General features: G+C 34.5%; 2 protein-coding genes and 1 long non-coding RNA gene across 4 annotated transcripts; 2 read left to right on the top strand and 1 right to left on the bottom strand.

The window, feature by feature from the left end:
• The first annotated feature begins 100 nt into the window (after positions 1-100).
• LOC130591879 (uncharacterized) lies at positions 101-1465 on the top strand. The gene is made up of 3 exons (XR_008969839.1): positions 101-252; positions 329-376; positions 758-1465. It is a non-coding gene; the product is annotated as an uncharacterized LOC130591879 (long non-coding RNA).
• Positions 1466-10610: 9145 nt separating this feature from the next.
• Positions 10611-17007, top strand: LOC104899031 (receptor protein-tyrosine kinase CEPR2). 2 transcript variants are annotated; one of them, XM_010686194.4, is made up of 3 exons: positions 10611-10831; positions 13162-15835; positions 16437-17007. In XM_010686194.4, the coding sequence occupies exons 2-3, from the start codon at positions 13279-13281 to the stop codon at positions 16805-16807; spliced, it is 2928 nt and encodes a 975-aa protein (XP_010684496.2). In that variant the 5' UTR covers positions 10611-10831; positions 13162-13278; the 3' UTR covers positions 16808-17007. The 2 variants fall into 2 exon arrangements, with proteins under 2 accessions (XP_010684496.2, XP_048500334.1); XM_048644377.2 differs by having other exon boundaries at positions 10611-10841.
• A 1948-nt stretch (positions 17008-18955) lies between these two features.
• On the bottom strand, positions 18956-20355 carry LOC125499356 (extensin-2-like). Its single transcript, XM_048647957.2, has one exon. It carries the CDS (start codon positions 20353-20355, stop codon positions 19021-19023), a length of 1335 nt encoding a protein of 444 aa, XP_048503914.1. The 3' UTR covers positions 18956-19020.
• Positions 20356-20564: the final 209 nt, after the last annotated feature.

The following is a 20564-nucleotide window of genomic DNA, read 5'->3' as shown; positions in this document are numbered from 1 at the left end:
CACCTTTGGACCCTTTGGGGTGATTGTATTCAGTTGGTTATAAACTATAATTTTTGAAATCATATGATTTGTAAAGAAGACATGATTTATCTTCTGAATTTTCTTGGTCTTTGTTTATCTATGGACTAATTACTGGGTTATGTGGCAGATCAAATCGGCCTGACACCTGAAGAAGTTATCTCAAAAATAATGGCTAATCCTGATATTGCCATGGCATTCCAGAACCCCAGAGTTCAACAAGCGATTATGGATGTATGCTCTTCTTGCTCTACGTAGCCAATTGTTTTCTTTTTTGTTTTAAACTCTTCTAACTCTGTTGCTATTGCAGGTTTCGCAAAACCCCATGAATATTGTTAAATATCAAAACGACCAGGAGGTAAGGAAACTAATTATGGCAAGCAGTTTCATTTTCCTAGTCAAACGTTTTTTATATTAGTTTGATGTCCCGAATTTTACAAATTGTGCTATTTGGAGTAGAAACTTTATAAGTTACATAATTTTGTTTCAATTGAAATTACTTGTTGAAGACTCACTATATGGAAAATTGTTCTGCACCAAAGCTGTCAGGAGGGCGCTGTTTGGTTAATTAATATGGTGTGAGCTCCATACCAATTCCTTCGCTCTGCCCGGTGCAGAACAAGTTTTCCATATAGCTTTTTTTCCTTCTTGAACAAGATGACTAATTAATATTTCAGGTGGTTGATTAGAAGGAGAATAAATTACATTTCTTGTTGCATGTTGGTATCTTTGGTTTCAGGTAATGGATGTGTTCAACAAGATACAACAACTCTTCCCAGGAACAACGGGCCCATCTGGATTTTGATTAGTTCTGCACGATAATCTGTACGCTGCTTTCTTTGGTCCATCTAGAATATGCGTTTTGCATGCTTGGCGCGGATAACAGTACTAAAATTCCTCATATGTGATCGACAATAAAAGAAGACGCGAAACTATTTTAGGATGTGTTGGTCTGTGGCCAGGACTAGATCGTACAAAGTTTTGGTAAATTTGTGAGTTAGTGTTTCATGTTATCGAGTTATGAATATGTAGATGCTGACAGATGATCTTGTGATTTCACGTCATGAAGATGGAGTGATAATAGTGCACTAGTTAATCAAAAGCATTAAATTTATTTTTCTGAAAATTTGTACAGAATATTTCTGCATGATGGTGTTAATCAATATCATTACAAACAGTTAGGATGATTTATAATGTTTTTATTTATTAAGTGTAATGAGCATCACTCATTAAAGCTTGTTGTATTAATCTTTATTTTAGCTATGATTGTTGCTTATGAAGTCGTACTGGACTACTGAGTGCTATGTCCAGAAGTTCCATATGTGAGTGCACAAGTTTGTAATACAGTAGTATTATAGTTTTACTGATGTGATAAAATTATGAAATCTATAACTGTATTAGATTATTTTTTATGTCAATATTAATATATGTGATGATATTTTTATAATATATATTCCTATTAAGACTTAAGAGACATTGATATAACGCTTAACATATACTTCCTCTGTTTACAAATAATTGCACCATTTTATATTTTCATGCTTGCAGCTTGCTAATGCATGTTTTCAAACATTAACATCTTTAATTATTAGTAAGTAAAAATTATAAAAAGTTGATATTAGAAATATAAACATTAAGACGAATCTAACAAGATTCTTTATGATTATGTTTTTTTCTAAAATATAAATCAACAAAAACAATCAAAGTGTAACATATGCATAGTAAATATTATGCAAATGGTGTAACTATTTCTAAACGGAGGAAATACTATATAAAATGAAAAGCAACACTGAAGTATTGGGCTTTTTTTGTGCGCATTTACCAATGGACACACTTGACTTTCTTCTACCTAAAGTGGGAGCACTTTGAGAAGCACAAAGTTCAGGAGAACTAGTGCATTTGTATGACCTCTTTTGCACCCTCCAAAAAAAGAAAAAAAAGAGAGGTGTTGGATAGATTTTTCTCCATATAACTTCATCCACCTTTTTTCCCCTTAAAACTAAAAGGGTAGTGCATTAATTAAAAGGACAAAATATCCATACAAACATATGTGTAGGATAGAGGCATTTGAGAAGACCTCTATAAGGTAGAAGTTTATTGAATATTCTTCAATATTCAATGGCACGAACTCAACAAGATAACGGGTAACAAAATTAAGGTATAGGGTTTCCTTGAAACCGTAATAACTCGTCTCCTAATTCCTAAAGATATCATAATAAACAAATATCAACAAAACATTTTAGTTATTATATTATATTAAATTATAAATTTAACAACTACAGTAGCATCATTATAGAGAAGCAAATAGTGTTGCGAATCGACTAGCAAACAAAGAAGTTGAACAAGCTTGTAAAACAATTATTTTACCATGGCCTTATCCAAAGCTTGGCATGCTATCTAACATTAAAGGATTAGATCAAACATATTCAATTTCCATGTACATTATTTTGCTTGTAATGGGAGTTAGGACCACAATTTTAATTCAATTAACTACTTTGTTAGCCACTTTGTTCAATATTGCTTACTTCTTATTAGTCTCTATAGTTGGTTTCAATGGAAAAATAAATAAATGAAGAATCGTCAAAAAGCTAGGTGATCGAATAAGATATAAGAGTAATATGTCACTGAAAATAAGATATTATCCTACCCAAATCATAGGTTAATATCCATACGTAACTCTAATTAAAAGTGGAAACTCATGAAATTTCATTGTTACTACTTTCTTATATTTCATGGCGGTCCATAAAGTTCCACAAGGGTGCTTTGTGGGTTGTTTGTGGTAAATTCAATCAAAACTATATTGGAGGAAATTTAATATGACTGGTTAATGGTCCCAAATGCTAAGAGATTCTGGTTGATATGTATATATGGTTTAGATTTTTTTTTGTCTCTAATCTCCTTTGTATGATTTAGATTTCCCAGCTAGCCACTTTATTGCTGATGTTGATTGTCGTAATTTGATGTGATATAATGTTTATTGCTTGACGGAGGAATGATAAACATCTAATCGACCAATAGATGCATCGAACACGTTGCAAAGATTATTTGTGCTACCATCTTATAAGTAAATCTTTAGCGATAAATAAGATAATAGGAGCGGATGTTGTGGAAGAGAAAAAGAGAAAGATGATTTGAACCTTCTTTAAAGTATGCAATATTTTCTATGTTTGGATACTTTTATACATACAAATACAACACATTAGAAAACTCTTTTTTTTTTTAAATGAGTCTTTTATTTTTTATTATTTTTTTCATTTTTTTTAAAAGTAAGATGAAGTCCCTTACAGGGAAGAAGGGAAATTGGGGATCCCTCCTCACAAGAGGTGAGACACGATCCCATAACCTTTGGAATCGGAGGTGACGTCAACACCACTAGGTTATCACCTGCTGCTCACTCTTTTCAATTCTTACCTTAATGTTTATGTATCATGTATTGACAAACAAAAGAGTATTAAATAAAAACAGACACTAATTGCACCATAAAGTAGGCTTAGCTTGCTCAAAAGATTGGGAAGGATCGTATGGCTATACATTGGACAGATCCAAAAATATCATAAATAGGATGTTTAGTTGAAGAGGACAAAAATGTACATATATCTCAATCTGTGAAATGAAGGATGATTGTGGCTTCTAAACTGCATCTGTTTTACGTATGTTAAGTTGAAAAGGACAAAAATGTACATTTTAATTGAAGGAGCTTAACAACCACTACCTCTAGCCTATGCCCTATAATATAATACTACAAGAACATGAACGTTAGAACAATAGAACGTGCATAGTGACACATTTAAGTGAGATGGCCCATATAATGAATTATGATGTTACACTAATTTTAATCCATAATTTGTGTGAAACGTAATATAAACAAAATGTTTAACCGTGTAAGTTTTTAGTTCATTAGAAAATACTATATGAACTGTATGGATATGAGTTTTTTTTTTTTTTTTTTTTAATGTTTTATCAAGAGACTTGATTAGTGTCATTACGAACAAACAATTATTATTAAAGGGCCATTTTTTCTCCCGAAACGTTCCTAGAAAGTTTGATGTGACTTGTAACGTTGCGCGGGTGCTTGGCACCATTTGCATTGTATCGAAAAACCTCTAAATACCCCATTTGTTCATTTCTCGTGAAACCTAAAATTGCCTTGAAATGAACGTAAAATTATCCATATATTCGTTCCAAGCCACATGACTCTTTTCCAATGAGCTCCTTTGGCCCTACGAGGCATCTCATGACATTTGGAACTCGGACCTCAAGAAATTCCAAAAGCGTGTATTTATAACCTTCAATTTTGGCTGTTTTCCGGAGATTTTTGGAATTTTTTGGGCCTCGTCATATTTTCTCATCCCAAAATATTCCTAGAAGTGCCGACTTGACTTGTAACGTTGTGCGGGTGCTTGATACCATTTGTGTTGCCTCAAAAGGCCTATAAACACTCATTTGTTCATTTCTCGTGAAACCTTAAACTGTCTCGAAATGAACGTAAATGCGTCCACATATGCGTTTCAATACATGACTCCTTTCCAATGACCTCCCATACCCCTAGGAGCCATCCCGTGGATTTCGGAACTCGGACCCCGGGAAAGTCCGAAAGCGTGTATTATAACCTTAAATGTTGGCTGTTTTCGGGACATTTTTGGACTTCTCCGGTCATGGCCTTTTTTCTCCCGAAACGTTCCTAGAAAGTTCGATGTGACTTGTAACGTTGTACGGGTGCTTGAGACCATTTGCATTGCCTCTAAAAAATCTCTAAACACCCCATTTGTTCATTTCTCGTGAAACCTAAAATTGCCTTGAACCGAACGTAAAATCATCCATATATTCGTTCCAAGCCACATGACTCCTTTCCAATGAGCTCCCATGGCCCTACGAGGCATCTCATGGCATTTGGAGCTCGGACCTCGAGAAAGTCCGAAAGCGTGTATTATAACCTTCAATTTTGGCTGTTTCCGGGAGATTTTTGGAATTTTTCGGGCATCGTCATATTTTCTCCTGAAATATTCCTAGACGTGCCGACTTGACTTGTAACGTTGTGCGGGTGCTTGGTACCATTTGTGTTGCCTCAAAAGGCCCATAAACACTCATTATTTCATTTCTTGTGGAACCTTAAACTGTCTCGAAATGAACGTAAAAGCGTCCACATATGCGTTTCAAGCCACATAACTCATTTCCAATGACCTCCCATGCCCCTAGGAGGCATCCCGTGGAGTTTGGAGCTCGGAGCCCGGGAAAGTCCGAAAGCGTGTATTATAACCTTCAATTTTGGCTGTTTTCGGGACATTTTTGGACTTCTCTGGTCCTGACCATTTTTTTCTCCTGAAACGTTCCTAGAAAGTTCGATGTGACTTGTAACGTTGCGCGGGTGCTTGGCACCATTTGTTTTGCCTCGAAAAGCTTGTAAACACGGCATTTGTTCATCTTTCGTGAAACCCAAAATTGACTTGAAATGAACGTAAAATCATCCATATATTCGTTTCAAGCCACATGACACCTTTCCAATGACCTCCCATGCCCCTAGGAGGCATCCCGTGGCGTTTGGAGCTCGGTCCCTGGAAAAGTCCGAAAGCGTGTGTATTATAACCTTCAATTTTGGATGTTTTTGGGACGTTTTTGGACTTCTCCGGGCCTGACCATTTTTTTCTCCGGAAACGTTGCTAGGAAAGTCGACGAAACTTGTAATATTGCGTGGGTGCTTGGCACTATTTGTGTTGCCTCGAAAAGCCTCTGAATACCCCATTTGTTCATTTCTCGTGAAATCCAAAATTGCCTTGAAATGAAAGTAAAAAGCATCCACATATTGCTTCCAAGCCACCTGACTTATTTCCAATGACCTCCCATGTCCCTAGGGGGCATCCCGTGGCGTCCGGAGCTCGGGCTCCGGGAAATTTCGAAAGCGTGTATTATAACCTTCAATTTTGGCTGTTTTTTGGACATGTTTGTACTTCTTCGGGCCTGGTCATATTTTCCCGAAACGTTCCTAGGAAAGCCGACATGACTTATAATGTTGCGTTGGTGCTTGGCACTATTTGTGTTGCCTCGAAAAGCCTCTAAATACCCTATTTGTTCATTTCTTGTGAAATCTAAAACTGCCCCGAAATGAACGTAAAGGCATCCACATATTCGTTCCAAGCCACATGACACCTTTTCAATGACCTCCCATGCCCCTAGGAGGCCTCCTGTAGCGTTTGGAGCTCGGATCCCGTGTAAGTCTGAAAGCGTGTATTTTAACCTTCAATTTTTGCGGTTTTTGGAACATTTTTGGACTTTTTAGGGACTGGTCATATTTTCTCTCAAAACATTCCTAGGAAAGGCGACGTGACTTGTAACGTTGCGCGGGTACTTGGCACCATTTGCCTTAGCTCGAAATGCCTTTGAATACCGCATTTGTTCATTTCTCGTGAAACCCTAAATTGCCTCAAAATGAACTTAAATGCATCCATATATTCGTTCCAAGCCACTTGCTTCTATCCAATGACATCCCATGTCCCTAGAAGGCACCCCGTACCCTCCGGATCTCAAGCCACGGGAAAGTACGAAAGTGTGTATTATAACCTTCAATTTTGACTGTTTTTGGGGTATTTTTGGACTTATTTAGGTCCGACCATATTTTTCTCCCGAAACGTTTCTCGGAAAGCCGTTGTGACTTGTAACATTGCGCGGGTGCTTGGCACATTTGTGTTGCCTCGAAAAAGCCTCTGAACACGCACCCCATTTGTTAATTTCTCGTGAAACCCAAAATTTAGGATTAAAATTGTTGCATAGAAATATGTTGTAGTTTAGTTTATTACCGACAAAAGATGTATATAATAGGGCATAGACTATAGAGTTAGCTAAGAGATTTTTAGTTGGGAAAATATGATTTTGTTACTGAAGATCATTGAGGCAGGAAACTCGCTGATCTTTCAAAGAGATTTTGTCCTCTCGAGTTTAGGAAATGGGAAACATGATTTCATGAGAGTTTCCCTGCTAAATAGTTTTTTAGAATTTTTTTAATGTTTATTGATTTACACATCCTTATTTCCACTTCTGTAGTTCTGTAAGTGATATTTTCTTTTTTCATAATGCAAAGCAATGGCCTCCGGGTTTATTTTTACCAATAGGGTTGATTCTCTAGTGGCTTCTTATTGTATTATGTCTTTTCCTAGATGGTAATTTAAATTTTTGTTGTTGACATTTAAAGCATGACTAAAAGTTGGTTGAGATGGTAATTGTGTCATTTTATAATAGCAAGAGGTCATGGGTTCAAATCTTGTTGCAAGTTAACTTTACTTTTGTTAATCGACATGACTTATGTACACATTGGACAATTCTAGTGGAGTAATAGAGGTGACACGTGACGTATATACATTGTCACACACGCCTTTTAATATATTTGTATAGATTTGATCACATATACTAATAATATTAAACTGATGTATATGCTAATAGATATTACTGCTTCTGTTCTAATTCATTGTAGCACTAGGATTTTCACGGCTCCCAATACACAACTTTAATCATTGATTATTCTATTCTATAAGTAATAATTATGAAAAGTGATATTTTTATTAATATACATTTAAACAAATCTAAGCGTATCTCACATGACTATGTTTAATCTTACATATTAATCGTACTAAATGGCCAAAAGATAGTGTATGATTAGTGTAAATGTCCATTTGTTCTAAGTAATTCAAAATGTAGGAATGTTTTATGTCAAAAAGACTTTTGTGTCTAAATTTAATTAATATATTTTAACCAATATGTACAATGTTTTAAAATTTGACTTTGAACAAGCCAAAAAAATATAAAATTGAGAAAGTTTATACTAAAACACTAAGATGAAATTGGAGAAGTTTATAGTTTTTAGGATCAAGTAATATGCTATTATATTTTTATTAAAGCACTTTATCGTTGTAACAAATGCTATTTTCTAGATGTGACATTCATATAAATGATCGAAACGAGCATTTTTATATCATCTTATGATTGAATCTTCAAGTAAATTTTACCTATTTGGTTATTTGTAACTAACATGAAGGATTGCTCGCCTTACACAATCATATCACGCCACATCATGTTTGTCCCTTAACCTTTCCGACATTTTTTGGCTAACAACACCCTAACGCTCAAAAACCACATAATGCTCTACAGTCTACTTGCACCATTATCACATGTCCTACTTCAAAATATTCTAAATCCACCATTATTCTCAATGTCACATTACATATGGACCAAAATATATTTAACCATATCCCAAAACTTGTTCCTAAAAAGAAAATCTATTGATAAATAATTAGGTGCATTGCATCACCTATAGAACAAAAAAGGTTGAGCTTCCATGCATCAATTAATGTACTAGAGAACTAGTACAGCTCTGTACATATGTGCACACGTTTAATAGTTGGTAGCATATCGATTGATGGATTGAGGCATAAATTTGACAGGACTAGAAAGTGTAGGACCAACTTCCACTCATATAAGGGCCTATTAGCATATTGTCGGCAGTCTCGGCACTATCTTTACAAGCCTAATAAGCTGTCAAGGCATGGAGTTGCAATGGCTTATAGGCCTACATTCATGGCCGCCCTATACATAAACTCCAAACAATTATTGCATCAATATGTTATATGGTATGGAAAAAGGATTTTTAAATTGGCATAAGGCATTAAAAAGACTCAAATGAAATATCTTTCCTTCCTCAAAATAAATGTTCCCTTAATTCTATGATTTGAGTAATGGTATACTCCTCGAGATCTCGAGATTGATTAATAATACTCCATCTGTTTAATTTTACTAAAATTTACACACTTGTATTTTCATATTTACTATGCGAAATTTTGAGTTTTAATATATTTGATTATGTATTTGTAAAATTATGAAAAGTTGATATTTCGAGAGTACATATTGAGATTAAATCGGATAAAATTTCACATGATAATATTTTTCCTTACCTATAGAACACAAGTGATGGTTGAAGTGGTAAAGATAAATAGTGCCAAAATTCAACAATTTTTGTAAAACAAATGGAGTATCTCATTGTAATGTATGACTTTACTGTAGTTATTTCTTCCTCTTCTATTAAAGTTTTAGATATAAAAGAATTATTATGTAGAATATTGTTAATCTAGATCCATTCGCCGTTTAAATAGTGGTAGTTCATTTAAAACGTCGATGCTTTTTTATCTGGTTATTAGGTAATTTAATATTGATGTATAATTATTTTTAATCTCGTACATTAACTTTAAAGAAAGTTGATAAGGATTAAGGAATATAGAAAGTATGTGATTGTCTTTGCAGAAACATTCTCCTTGTTATAACAATCTTAAACTCCTAAATTTTTTTGGGGTGAAATAATAAGCTAAGACAAACAAGAAAATTGTCAATTCTTCATTAGATAACAAATGCGTCCGGAAATGAAGATCCTCTTACAAGTTTCCATCAATAAAAGCCTTTATTCTCGCATCAAAGTACAAATGTAACTAAAATTGATCACATACGTGATTCTGAATATCAGTTCCAGGTTAAAATCATCCATAGTAAAAGTGAATAGACCTTCTAGAATTCTGCTACAATTTACAGCATAGTTTGATTGGGGTAAGTGCTGTAATTGCTAGCTCTAATATTCGCTATTAAAGTTCAGATATTTTAACGAGCAAATGAGCAAAAAATAGTTTTAGTTGTACATATAGTACACCGGTATCGGCGGTATGTATGATACATGGACTCTACGTACAACATTTGACAAACTTACATGTTTATACAATATATATAATATGAACTTTGGAGATATTTTATGCAAAAAGAAAAAGAAAAAAGCCTAAATAATGATAAGTGTATTCCTCTTTCTATAATACGACTAAGGTTTTGCGCTTATTTTGCTGAACTAAACTTATTTTTGTTAAATAATGACTTTTTTTTTTCTGAAAGAGAAATTTCATTAATTGAAGTAGAGGTGATCATGGGTTGGGCTGAATTCGGGCCAAAATTTTGTACCAAAGCCCGTTATTTCGGCCCAAAAAATAGACTAAAAAATTTCGGGACGGGCTCGACCGCGGGCCAAAAAATTCTGTGCAAAACCCGCACAAAAAGCAGGCCGGACCAAAATGACCAGCTCTAAATTGAAGGTCAAACGACATCTACAATAGATATTAAAGAAAAACAAAATACAATTAAGCAAGATTAAATCAAATTTTTCTTCGAAAAAACTATAATAAAATACTTGAAAAACCAACATCCTCAAGCCTCCATGACAAAACATTTATTCATTGATCAAATTCATTTTCACACTTCCTTTTCTATGATTTGATTTTTTTACCCTAATCTCCATAAAACATACATATTGCATGGCCAAAACCAAATTTAAAATTTAACTTAATCATGGCCAAAAACAAATAAAAAATCTAACTTAATTTGGAAAACTATTGAACAAAATGTCTTACATTAAAACCTTAAATAATGAGTAATTAATTATTTCGAGAATGGACAAGATTTTTCCACTCTTCTTGACTTGACACTGACTACTTGGGTCCATGCATGTCTTTATCAAACTTCACCAAATTCATATCCTATTTTATCACTCCATGAGTATTACCCATTCATATATTTTGCTTCCTAATCATATTTTTTTTGGCTCTACATCTCTTCCTTCCTCTCTTCTCTCTCTCGTTTCATACCATACATCTATCTATACATACTAATAAAAAGAGTTACAAGTTAAGAAAATACATCGTAATTATTTCTCTAATCCAACTTTTACTACACTGAATCATATTATTCTTACAGAAAAAGTTGTTGCTAGGAGTTTTGGCAGTGTCAACTCATCATCAAGGTACTCTACTGTATGTTTACTCTCTTTAAATCCAAATTAATCTAGTCCTGTTAAAGTCATAATTTGAAGTAATGTTGAGAGCGAGGGATAGCTTAGTTAAAAAGAGCTTCTCTTTCAATTCCGAGAAATTTTATGATCGATTCTTATCTCTTGTCTTTGTGGCCTCTCTACCACCAAATAATAATTTGAAGCTATCTTGTACTCCAAACAACTAAATCCAAACAAAAGTAGTATATTAATGTATTTTGAATAAAACTTTGGTTTCTTTTTGTAGCATTTTCTTTTCTGTGATTTGGTCTCTTGCTTTTTTAGAATGGTTGTAAGTAATAATATGGATATAGTACTTGTTAAATTTCAGATTATATGAAAATGAGTCTGGGTAATCCAATAAGGAGGAGGAAAGTTTAGCCCACTTACAAACTATGAGGTTCTATCTTAAAACCAGTTGGTGATAGGAGCGAGCCAGGAAGAGTAACACTCGTAATCTTATAAAGTGGTTTATTTTCTCCTCTTTCTCCAATGTGGGACACTCACAAGTGGACATTTAATGGATTTCAATAGTATTTTTTTTTTAAAGAGGGGTTTCAATAGTACTTGATTAAGTAAGGTTAAGGGACTTTTTATTTTTTTATTGATAAATAGTTAATTATTGCTTAAATCGGGATCATGATTAGAAAAAAGAATTATAAAGTTGTGATCTTTTGCCTTGAATTTTGGGCCTCATTAGCTTTCTAAATCAATCAAAATTATATGGAGTAATTTAGAAAGCAAGTACATGCCATGTTTGTGGCTTGTCATACATGCATGTTTTACAATGATTTAGGTTGATTGGAGATGGCCCCTATATGAGTGGCTTCAAAGAAAGTTCTAATCTAATATAGTTATCCTTTTAAGGTAAAAATAGGGAAAGTTTTGAACTTTTGTTTTCACTAATTCACACAAACTCTGACCTTAACGTGGATGTTATTTAGTTTAGTTCGTAAAGTCTTATAAGGATAATACTTAAGATCTAGGATTGAATCTTGTCTGCATCTAGTCGTTATTTAACGCCAAAAAGAAAACTCCGATCCACATTATTGATGACATTTCCTTGACACATTAACACCCTCTTTGTAGATCAACTACTTCCTTTAAACTTTAATTAAGTTTTTTATTAAAACTACGTGAATTAAGAAGTTCAACATAGTAATTGAACTATTATTGGATTGACAAATGATGTGAGATCATGAGCTACAAAAGGGGCAAAGAGTAAAAAATCGGTGTTAATAAATTTCTTTATGCCCCATGTGATCACAATCGGCAATTTGACACACTTATTGGTTCTTTATGGAACATGGGGGGTAGTCATTGCACTTAATGATGGTTAAAGATTATTATCAAACTTGAAATAAATTGTATGATTGTATGAAGTAGAACTAGCAACTATTTTAAACCCAACACAAAAAAAAAAAAAAACAGAACCATGTAAAATGATATAATTCCTCCGTTCTTTTATCTCCTTTCTATCTTCTATTTCACGATGTCCAATACTCTTTAACACCGTGCTGATGGAAGTCTAGATAAGATCCTTCATAAATGAATATTTTTTTCCCACATAATCCTATGCATGAGAAAGGTAGAAAACCAATATAGTAATAAGTGATATTGTGATAATAGAGAAAGTATTGGCACATACCCGGTATGGGCCAACAGTGTCCATACCGGGGTGTGTTAGTAATTTTGCCAGAAAAAGACAAAAAAAGTTGACTTAGACAACTCTGATCATGTTGGAGAGAAATCAGATCAACTATTATATGAATCAGATCAACTACAATATGAATCAGATCAACTATAATGTGAATCAGATCATGAATATATGTAAGTAAAAACCCAAAAAAAAATATAAAAAAAAAATATGTAAGTTGTAAATACCGGGTATGTGCTTATCAGCGCTCTGTGATAATATGCTCTCTTTTTTTATCCATATGAGCCACAAAAGCAGTACAAAGAAAAGAGAGGGGGATTCGAACCTGTGAACTATCGTTCACGACACCTCAATCTTAACCACTAGACTAAGATATTCTTAATATTGTGATAATATGCTCTCATTGTGCATTTAGGTATATATTGAGAGTTACTTTATCAAAATTAATCGACTTTTTGGAAGGATTTATTTCAACTTTAACACTTAAACAGTGATAGTGTTTCATTTTCACCAAACACCAACTACTAAATTTGTTCATTAGCATTCAAATAGGAATTCTTAAACTTAAAATTCTCTTCTTTATGTTTTACTTTCAATTTATAATATTTGTATAATAATATATAATTTTTATTTATCATTTGTTTAGGTACTCAAAAAAAGTTGGTTATGGAGTCACTAAACAAAAAAATGGAAGTTTACTACACGCCAAGATTGTCCTATCTTCCTTATTGAATAACCCAATTACCCCTTTCTTTCAACAAAAATGGCAACCACCTCATATCAACTCATGTTTCTTTTACTCCTTTTCATGTTTTTCTTTTTCCCGCCAAATTTTGCATTTCCAACGGTCGAAAAAACTGTCCTCCTTGAATTTAAATCCCACCTAAAAGACCCATCAAACTACCTTAAATCATGGACTTCTTCCAACTCTCCTTGTAACTTTATTGGTGTTTCTTGTGACCCGGAAACTCGAGCTGTGAGTAGGATTTTGCTTGAAAATGCTTCATTGTCCGGTGAGATTTCGCCGTCTTTGTGTAAGCTACAAAGCCTTGAAGCCCTTGTTCTTACATCAAACTCAATTTCTGGTAACATCCCATTACAGTTGAACCAATGTAGAAATCTTAAAGTTCTGAACTTTACCATCAATAGATTGGTGGGTAAAATTCCTGATTTTTCTGGGTTAAGGAGTTTAGAGGTGCTTGATCTTTCTGGGAATTTTTTGACTGGAGAATTTCCTACTTGGATTGGTAATTTGAGAGGATTGATCTCTTTGGGATTAGGAAATAATTTTTTTACTGAAGGGAAAATCCCAGAAAATCTAGGCAATCTGAAGAACTTAACTTGGTTGTTTTTATCCAACTGTAAGAGAGTAGGAGAAATTCCAGAATCAATTTTTGATCTGAAAGAGCTTGATACAATTGATCTATCAAGAAACAGGTTATCTGGGTTATTGTCAAAATCAATCTCCGAGCTTAAAAAACTGACGAAAATTGAGCTTTTCGCGAACAATTTGACAGGCGAAATCCCTTCAGAATTGGCAAACCTGACTCTTTTGCAGGAATTTGATATCTCAGCTAACCATTTCTATGGGAAGTTGCCTCCAGAGATGGTGAATCTGAAGAACTTGACAGTTTTTCAGCTGTATGAGAATGAGTTTACAGGGGAACTTCCTGAAGGTTTTGGAGACTTGCACAATCTTATAGGCTTCTCGATTTACAGAAACAGTTTTTCAGGGAAATTTCCTGCAAATTTTGGGAGATTTTCTCCTTTGATGAGTATAGATATTTCAGAGAACAACTTCACTGGAACTTTTCCGAGTTACTTGTGTGAAAGCCGGAGCCTGAAGTTCCTGCTTGCTCTGGATAATGGATTTTCTGGTGAATTTCCGACTTCTTATGCTGATTGTAAATCACTTGTAAGGTTCAGAATCAATCAGAACCGTTTATCAGGCCAACTCCCGGATGGTATATGGGCAATGCCTAATGTAGATATATTGGATCTTAGTGACAATGAATTTTCAGGACAGATATCTTCGGACATAGGGAGTTCTGCTGCAATGAGTCAGCTAATTTTGGAGAATAATATGTTTTCAGGGGTGCTTCCACCTGAAATTGGAAAACTTACTCAATTAGAGAGGCTTTATTTGAGTAATAATTCATTTTCTGGTGTTGTTCCCCCTCAACTTGGCGACTTAAAACAGCTATCGTCGTTACAGCTGCAAGGAAATTTTCTTACAGGGTCCATCCCACAGGAGTTAAGTGAGTGCACGAGGCTTGCTGACTTCAATCTTGCCGGGAACTTATTAGATGGTAGAATTCCTACTACACTTGCTGAAATGGCTTCATTGAACTCTCTCAATCTTTCAAGCAATAGGCTTAAGGGTTCCATCCCGAGCAATCTAGGAAAGTTGAAATTGAGTTTGGTAGATTTATCTCATAATGAGCTATCGGGGATCATTCCTCCAGGGTTGTTAGAGATCGGCAGCACTGATTCCTTTCTAGGAAACAAGGGACTTTGTGTCGAAAAGGAAACAAAAATCTTTACAAATTATGGGAGAATAGGAGTTTGCAATGGTGAAGACACTCGTAAGAAATCAGGCCTTTCAAATAAGCTGATACTGACTTGTGTTCTTCTGTCCTTCCTTGTTTTCATCTTATCCGGGCTGTTATTTGTGAATTACTACAGGCACTACAAGGTATCAAACTACTCTTGCTCCGAAGATGATCTTGAAGGAAAGGAACCAAAATGGAAAGTTGAGTCTTTCCATCATTTGGAATTTGATGTGGATGAATTTTGTAACTTGGATGAAGGGAATTTGATTGGTATTGGAGGCACGGGAAAGGTTTATCGTTTGGAGCTTAAGAAAAATGGTGGAACAGTAGCTGTAAAGCAACTATGGAAGGGGACTTCCTTTAAGGTGATATCTTCAGAGATGAATATCTTGGGAAAAATCAGACATAGGAACATATTAAAGCTTTATGCTTGTTTATTGAGAGGAAACACGTCCTTTCTAGTCTTCGAGTACATGGCAAAGGGTAACTTGTTTCAAGTGCTTCACCATGAGATGAAAGGTGGGGAGCCGGAATTAGATTGGATTCAGCGGTACAAGATTGCTTTAGGAGTCGCAAAGGGTCTTTGCTATCTGCATCATGATTGCTCACCACCTATCATTCATCGAGATATAAAATCAACCAACATTTTACTTGATCAAAATTATGAGCCTAAAATATCAGACTTTGGGGTTGCCAGAGACACAGAAAATTCTCCAGAAGGGTCTGAGTTTAGTTGTTTTGCCGGTACTTATGGCTATCTTGCTCCTGGTATGTTCTCTATCTTCTGAACTATTGCATTATGTATTCTCATTATCCGATAATAACCAGTAGAAAATAATATTCCCAAATAAGAAAAGTACTAGTGAATCAACAAAAGTAAACACTAGAGAATTAGTATAAAGCATTCGAGATCAGTAAAGTTCAGTAGAAATCTGCAATCCCATATGAGAAAAAGAACACTAAAAATTCAGCAAGAATCAAGTTCTTTTTAGTATTAATCACTAGAGTTTTAGTAAAAAGGGTTTGAGTTCAATTCAAATCAGGTGAAAGAACAACAGGCATAAGATCCTCCCCTGTCTCGACAGGAAAGTAAATTGCACTCTTTATAGTTTATATATATGGAAGCTTGGTCTTATAACATAGTTGAGGAAATTAAATGCCCAAAATTTGCATTTGGCTACTTCAGTCACATATCCTTAATTGTAATATATCTATGCAACTACAATCTTTTTCGCGTCTCTTGTGTATCTAAACTGATATCTTGTTAGATGTATCAGATTGTAGATAAACTTTCAAATATTTAAGTCAGTGTTCTTATATCTGTTCTTTTGTGATTAATCCACATCAAACCTTTTCGATGTCCATGTAGAGCTCGCTTATACATGCAAGGTGACGGAAAGGAGCGATGTCTACAGTTTTGGTGTAGTACTTCTTGAAATGCTGACAGGAAAAGGGCCAATTGAGGAGCAATATGGAGAAGGAAGAGACATAGTCCATTGGGTTTTGTGTGCCTTACAAGACAAGAAGAGCGAGCTTAATGTTCTTGATACTAAGATAGTATCAGAATGCAACAAAGAAGATATGATGAAAGTCTTAAAGATTGCTACTCTATGCACCACAAAGCTTCCATCTCTTCGTCCCACCATGCGAGATGTTGTTAAGATGCTCGTCGATGTTGATCCTTGTGCTTTCAAGTCTCTGGATGATCACTCTGAAAAACTTCAGAAGGTTTTGTTTTAATACTTTTATCCTCCCTTGTTTTAGTTGAAGAAACTATCTTGTATAATTTTCTACTGCATATAGGTTCAACTATTCATGAGAAATCTACTTTTATGTCAATTAGAAAATGTTGTAGTAGATAGTTTATCTGTACTTCTGTGAGATGTACACTGTATTGATCTTTAATTAGAAAAGAGCAGTAAATCTATCTCTTTTACAGATAGCATAATATATACTCTCTTTTTTTACAGGATCATCTGCATATGTTTTCATCCATTCATTATACTTGCATAAGAAAGAACTTTTTGTACCGTACCCCAAAATTTTGTAATGTAAATTTGATAATTAATTAGTCTTTTAATAGGATCTTAATAGGAAGAACAAAGGGAAATGAATGGAGTACCTGAGTTAAGCATTTGGACGGTGGAAAAGCTTGGTGGCATATGTATCCAACTTGCAACTAATCATTCTAGTTTAGGAAATTAGGTCAGTTTCCTTGCGATGCATGATTATGAAACCAAATTGCAAATTCTTTTTATAATGCTATTATATGAAGTATATATATAAACTTGATATGTGTTATTGCAAGAGACCGCCTAATTTTAACTTAAAACTAGTTATTAGGCTCGGGCTATGCCCTGGGTAAGAAAAAATTTCATTTATGAATATAATACTTTATGATAATAACAATAAGTACAGCTTAGCCTAGTGGTTAAAACTTTAGTATATATACTTGAGGTCTTGTGATCAAACCCTATACTATGCATTTTCTTAATTTTTTTATTGTACATGGATTACATGAACTAAAACTCCATAGGGAGAGCGCCACGTGGCACAGTTTCTTGTTTTCGCACGCCTTTTAATATATTTGTATAGATTAGGCACGACCCAATTCTAATTTTAAGAGAGAAACATGCCATCTTAATATAATGACTAGTTTAATAAAAAAACTAATATGAACCCGGTCCACACTAATTAGTGTGCACCCGATCCATATCACGCGAGTTTAGGATAGTGTATAGTGTATGTTAAAATGATATAGTATGTTAAAATAATATAGTGTGTGCTAAAATGATATAGTGTACCTATGTATAATATAGTATATCTATTTTTGATATAGTGTATCTATTTTTGATATAGTCTATGTTTCTGTAATGCGTTTAAGTAAATATTTTCCTATAGGATATAGTGTACCTAGTTTTGATATAGTGTTCCTATAGAATATAGTGTACCTAGTTATGATATAGTGTACCTCTGTATGATATAGTGTACGTAGTTATGATATAGTGTATCTATTTTTTGATATAATGTACCTATGTATCATATAATGTATCTATTTTTTATATAGTGTATCTATTTTTGATATAGTGTATAAGTGAGTACTTCTTAACCGGTCACGTGCCTGGGCCTGGTCCACACTATTTTTAGTGTGAACCGGGTCCATGCAAGACCGATTGCTAGTTTAATCTATTTAGGTACCAGGTTAATCTATTTTGTGATCAGTTTAATCTATACAGTAAAGACATTCTTTAATCCATTCAGTGACTACTTTAATCGATTTAGTAACTAGTTTAATTCGTTCTGTAAAACTACCGAGTTATTTTTTTGAAATTATTTGTTGTAGTTTGATAATCAAGATAAAAAGGAAGGAGAAGTGAAGGGATGACTAGAATATTGTTGGGCTAGAATGAAATGGAATGGACTTTTCAATCTTGGATTCGTCTAATTTTATGTTAAATTTAGACCGTCTATTCTAATAATTTGTGTATATGGAAATGATGGACATAATAATAGTTACAAATAACTATATATTGCAATTATATTAAGGATTTTTTGTCCTAAAATACCATTAACTTTCAATTTTTTGCGAGAAACTACCTTATAAAAAGTATATTGTCCTAAACTACCTTCTTTATCATTTTGTTGTTGACAACTACCTCATACCGGTTTCTTTCGTCGATTTATTTTCCGTTCATTTATGTCACGTGATAGCATGTGATATCTTGAAACCCCTTTTGCATAAAATGCAATATAAGATCAATTATGTTAACATTAGAAAGGATTAGGGCAAACATCATCCTCAACAATATGATTGACAACATAGGGAAATCAATTGTTATTTATTCAGGTACATACAACAAACAAGTACAAAATCAATCCATCTTGAATATTTGAAAAATCAAAGAAAATAAAGTGATACAAAAGTAATCAATTATAGTTTAGTAGTGCATAAATTAGTAGCCATCAGGAGTTTTATAGACCGTAGACGGAGAATAAGTTGGTGACTTGTAAACTGGCGCTTCATAGGCAGGGGATGGAGAATAGACTGGTTTATTGTAATAATTCGGTGAAGGAGAGTATGGCTTGTAGTAAGGAGAGTACTTGGGCGTTTTGTAGTAGCTAGGTGATGGAGTGTACTCATGCTTTTCAGGGTAAGTTAGTGAAGGGGAGTAGTATGGGGACTTGTATATTGGTGTTGGGAAGTAGTATGGAGACTTGTAGATAGGAGATGAGGAGTATTTTGGAGACTTGTACACTGGTGATGGGGAGTAATATGGAGACTTGTAAACGGGAGAGGGAGAATAGTATGGAGTCTTATAAACAGGAGATTTGTATGCTGGTGAGGGAGAATAATAGGGGGATTTATATACAGGAAATGGGGAGTAATATGGGGACTTATAAATAGGGGAAGGTGAGTGATATGGAGACTTGTATACTGGTGATGGCGAGTAGTATGGAGTCTTGTAGATGGGAGATGGGGAGTAGTATGAAGTCTTGTATACAGGAGATGGGGTGTAGTAAGGAGACTTGTATACTGGTGATGGTGAATAGTAGGGAGTCTTGTAGATGGGAGATGGAGAGTAGTATGGAGTCTTGTAAACAGTAGACGGGGAGTAGTAAGGAGACTTATATACTGGTGACGGAGAATAATATGGAGACTTGTAGACTGGTGATGGTGAATAATATGGAGTCTTATAGATTGGAGATGGTGAGTAATACGGAGACTTGTATACTGGTGATGGGGAGTAGTATGGAGACTTGTATATCGGAGATGGTGAGTAGTGTGGTGACTTGTAGATGGGAGATGGAGAGTATTTAGGGGATTTGTAAACTGGGGATGAAGAATAGTAAGGAGAATTATAAACTGATTGTGGGGAGTAATATGGAGTATTATACTCCGAAGACGGCGAATAGTACGGAGACTTGTACTCTAGTGATGGAGAATACGAAGGAGACTTATAGTCGGGTGATGGAGAGTAAGATGGGGACTTGTAAACATGAGATGGAGAATAGGATGGAGTCTTATATTCAGGGGATGGAGAGTAAGGTGGGGATTCGTATTCAGGATATGGAGACATATAAACGGGAGATGGAGAATAAGACTTATATTCAGGATATGGTATATAAGATGGAGATTTGTAAATCGGAGTTGGAGAGTAGTATGAAGATGGTATGTACGATGATGACTTATATGTTGGCGATGTACTATAAGCGTAGTAGTTATTTGCAGAAGCGATGACCACAAATGAAAGTAACAAGGATGCAAGAAAGGAGTGGTTGAGAGCCATATTATATGGCTCTTTCAAACGCTCAACTATATATGTAAGAGAACGGGGAGGAAGATGATCGTTAGAACTTAGATGAAGAGTGAAGCTTTGTACTCCAAACTATTTATAATAGTAATCCTACAACTTCTTCACAAAACAAGTTAGGGAAGGAATTATTTCGACCAATTCATGAAATCTTTTAGAATGTATCTTTGGGCATTTGGTTTCAC

The sequence above is a fragment of the Beta vulgaris genome, chromosome 1 (assembly GCF_026745355.1).
Source record: "Beta vulgaris subsp. vulgaris cultivar EL10 chromosome 1, EL10.2, whole genome shotgun sequence".
NCBI classification, from domain to species: domain Eukaryota; kingdom Viridiplantae; phylum Streptophyta; class Magnoliopsida; order Caryophyllales; family Amaranthaceae; genus Beta; species Beta vulgaris.
Note: the sequence above shows the minus strand (reverse complement) of the source record. Positions and strands in the feature narration are given on the sequence as shown.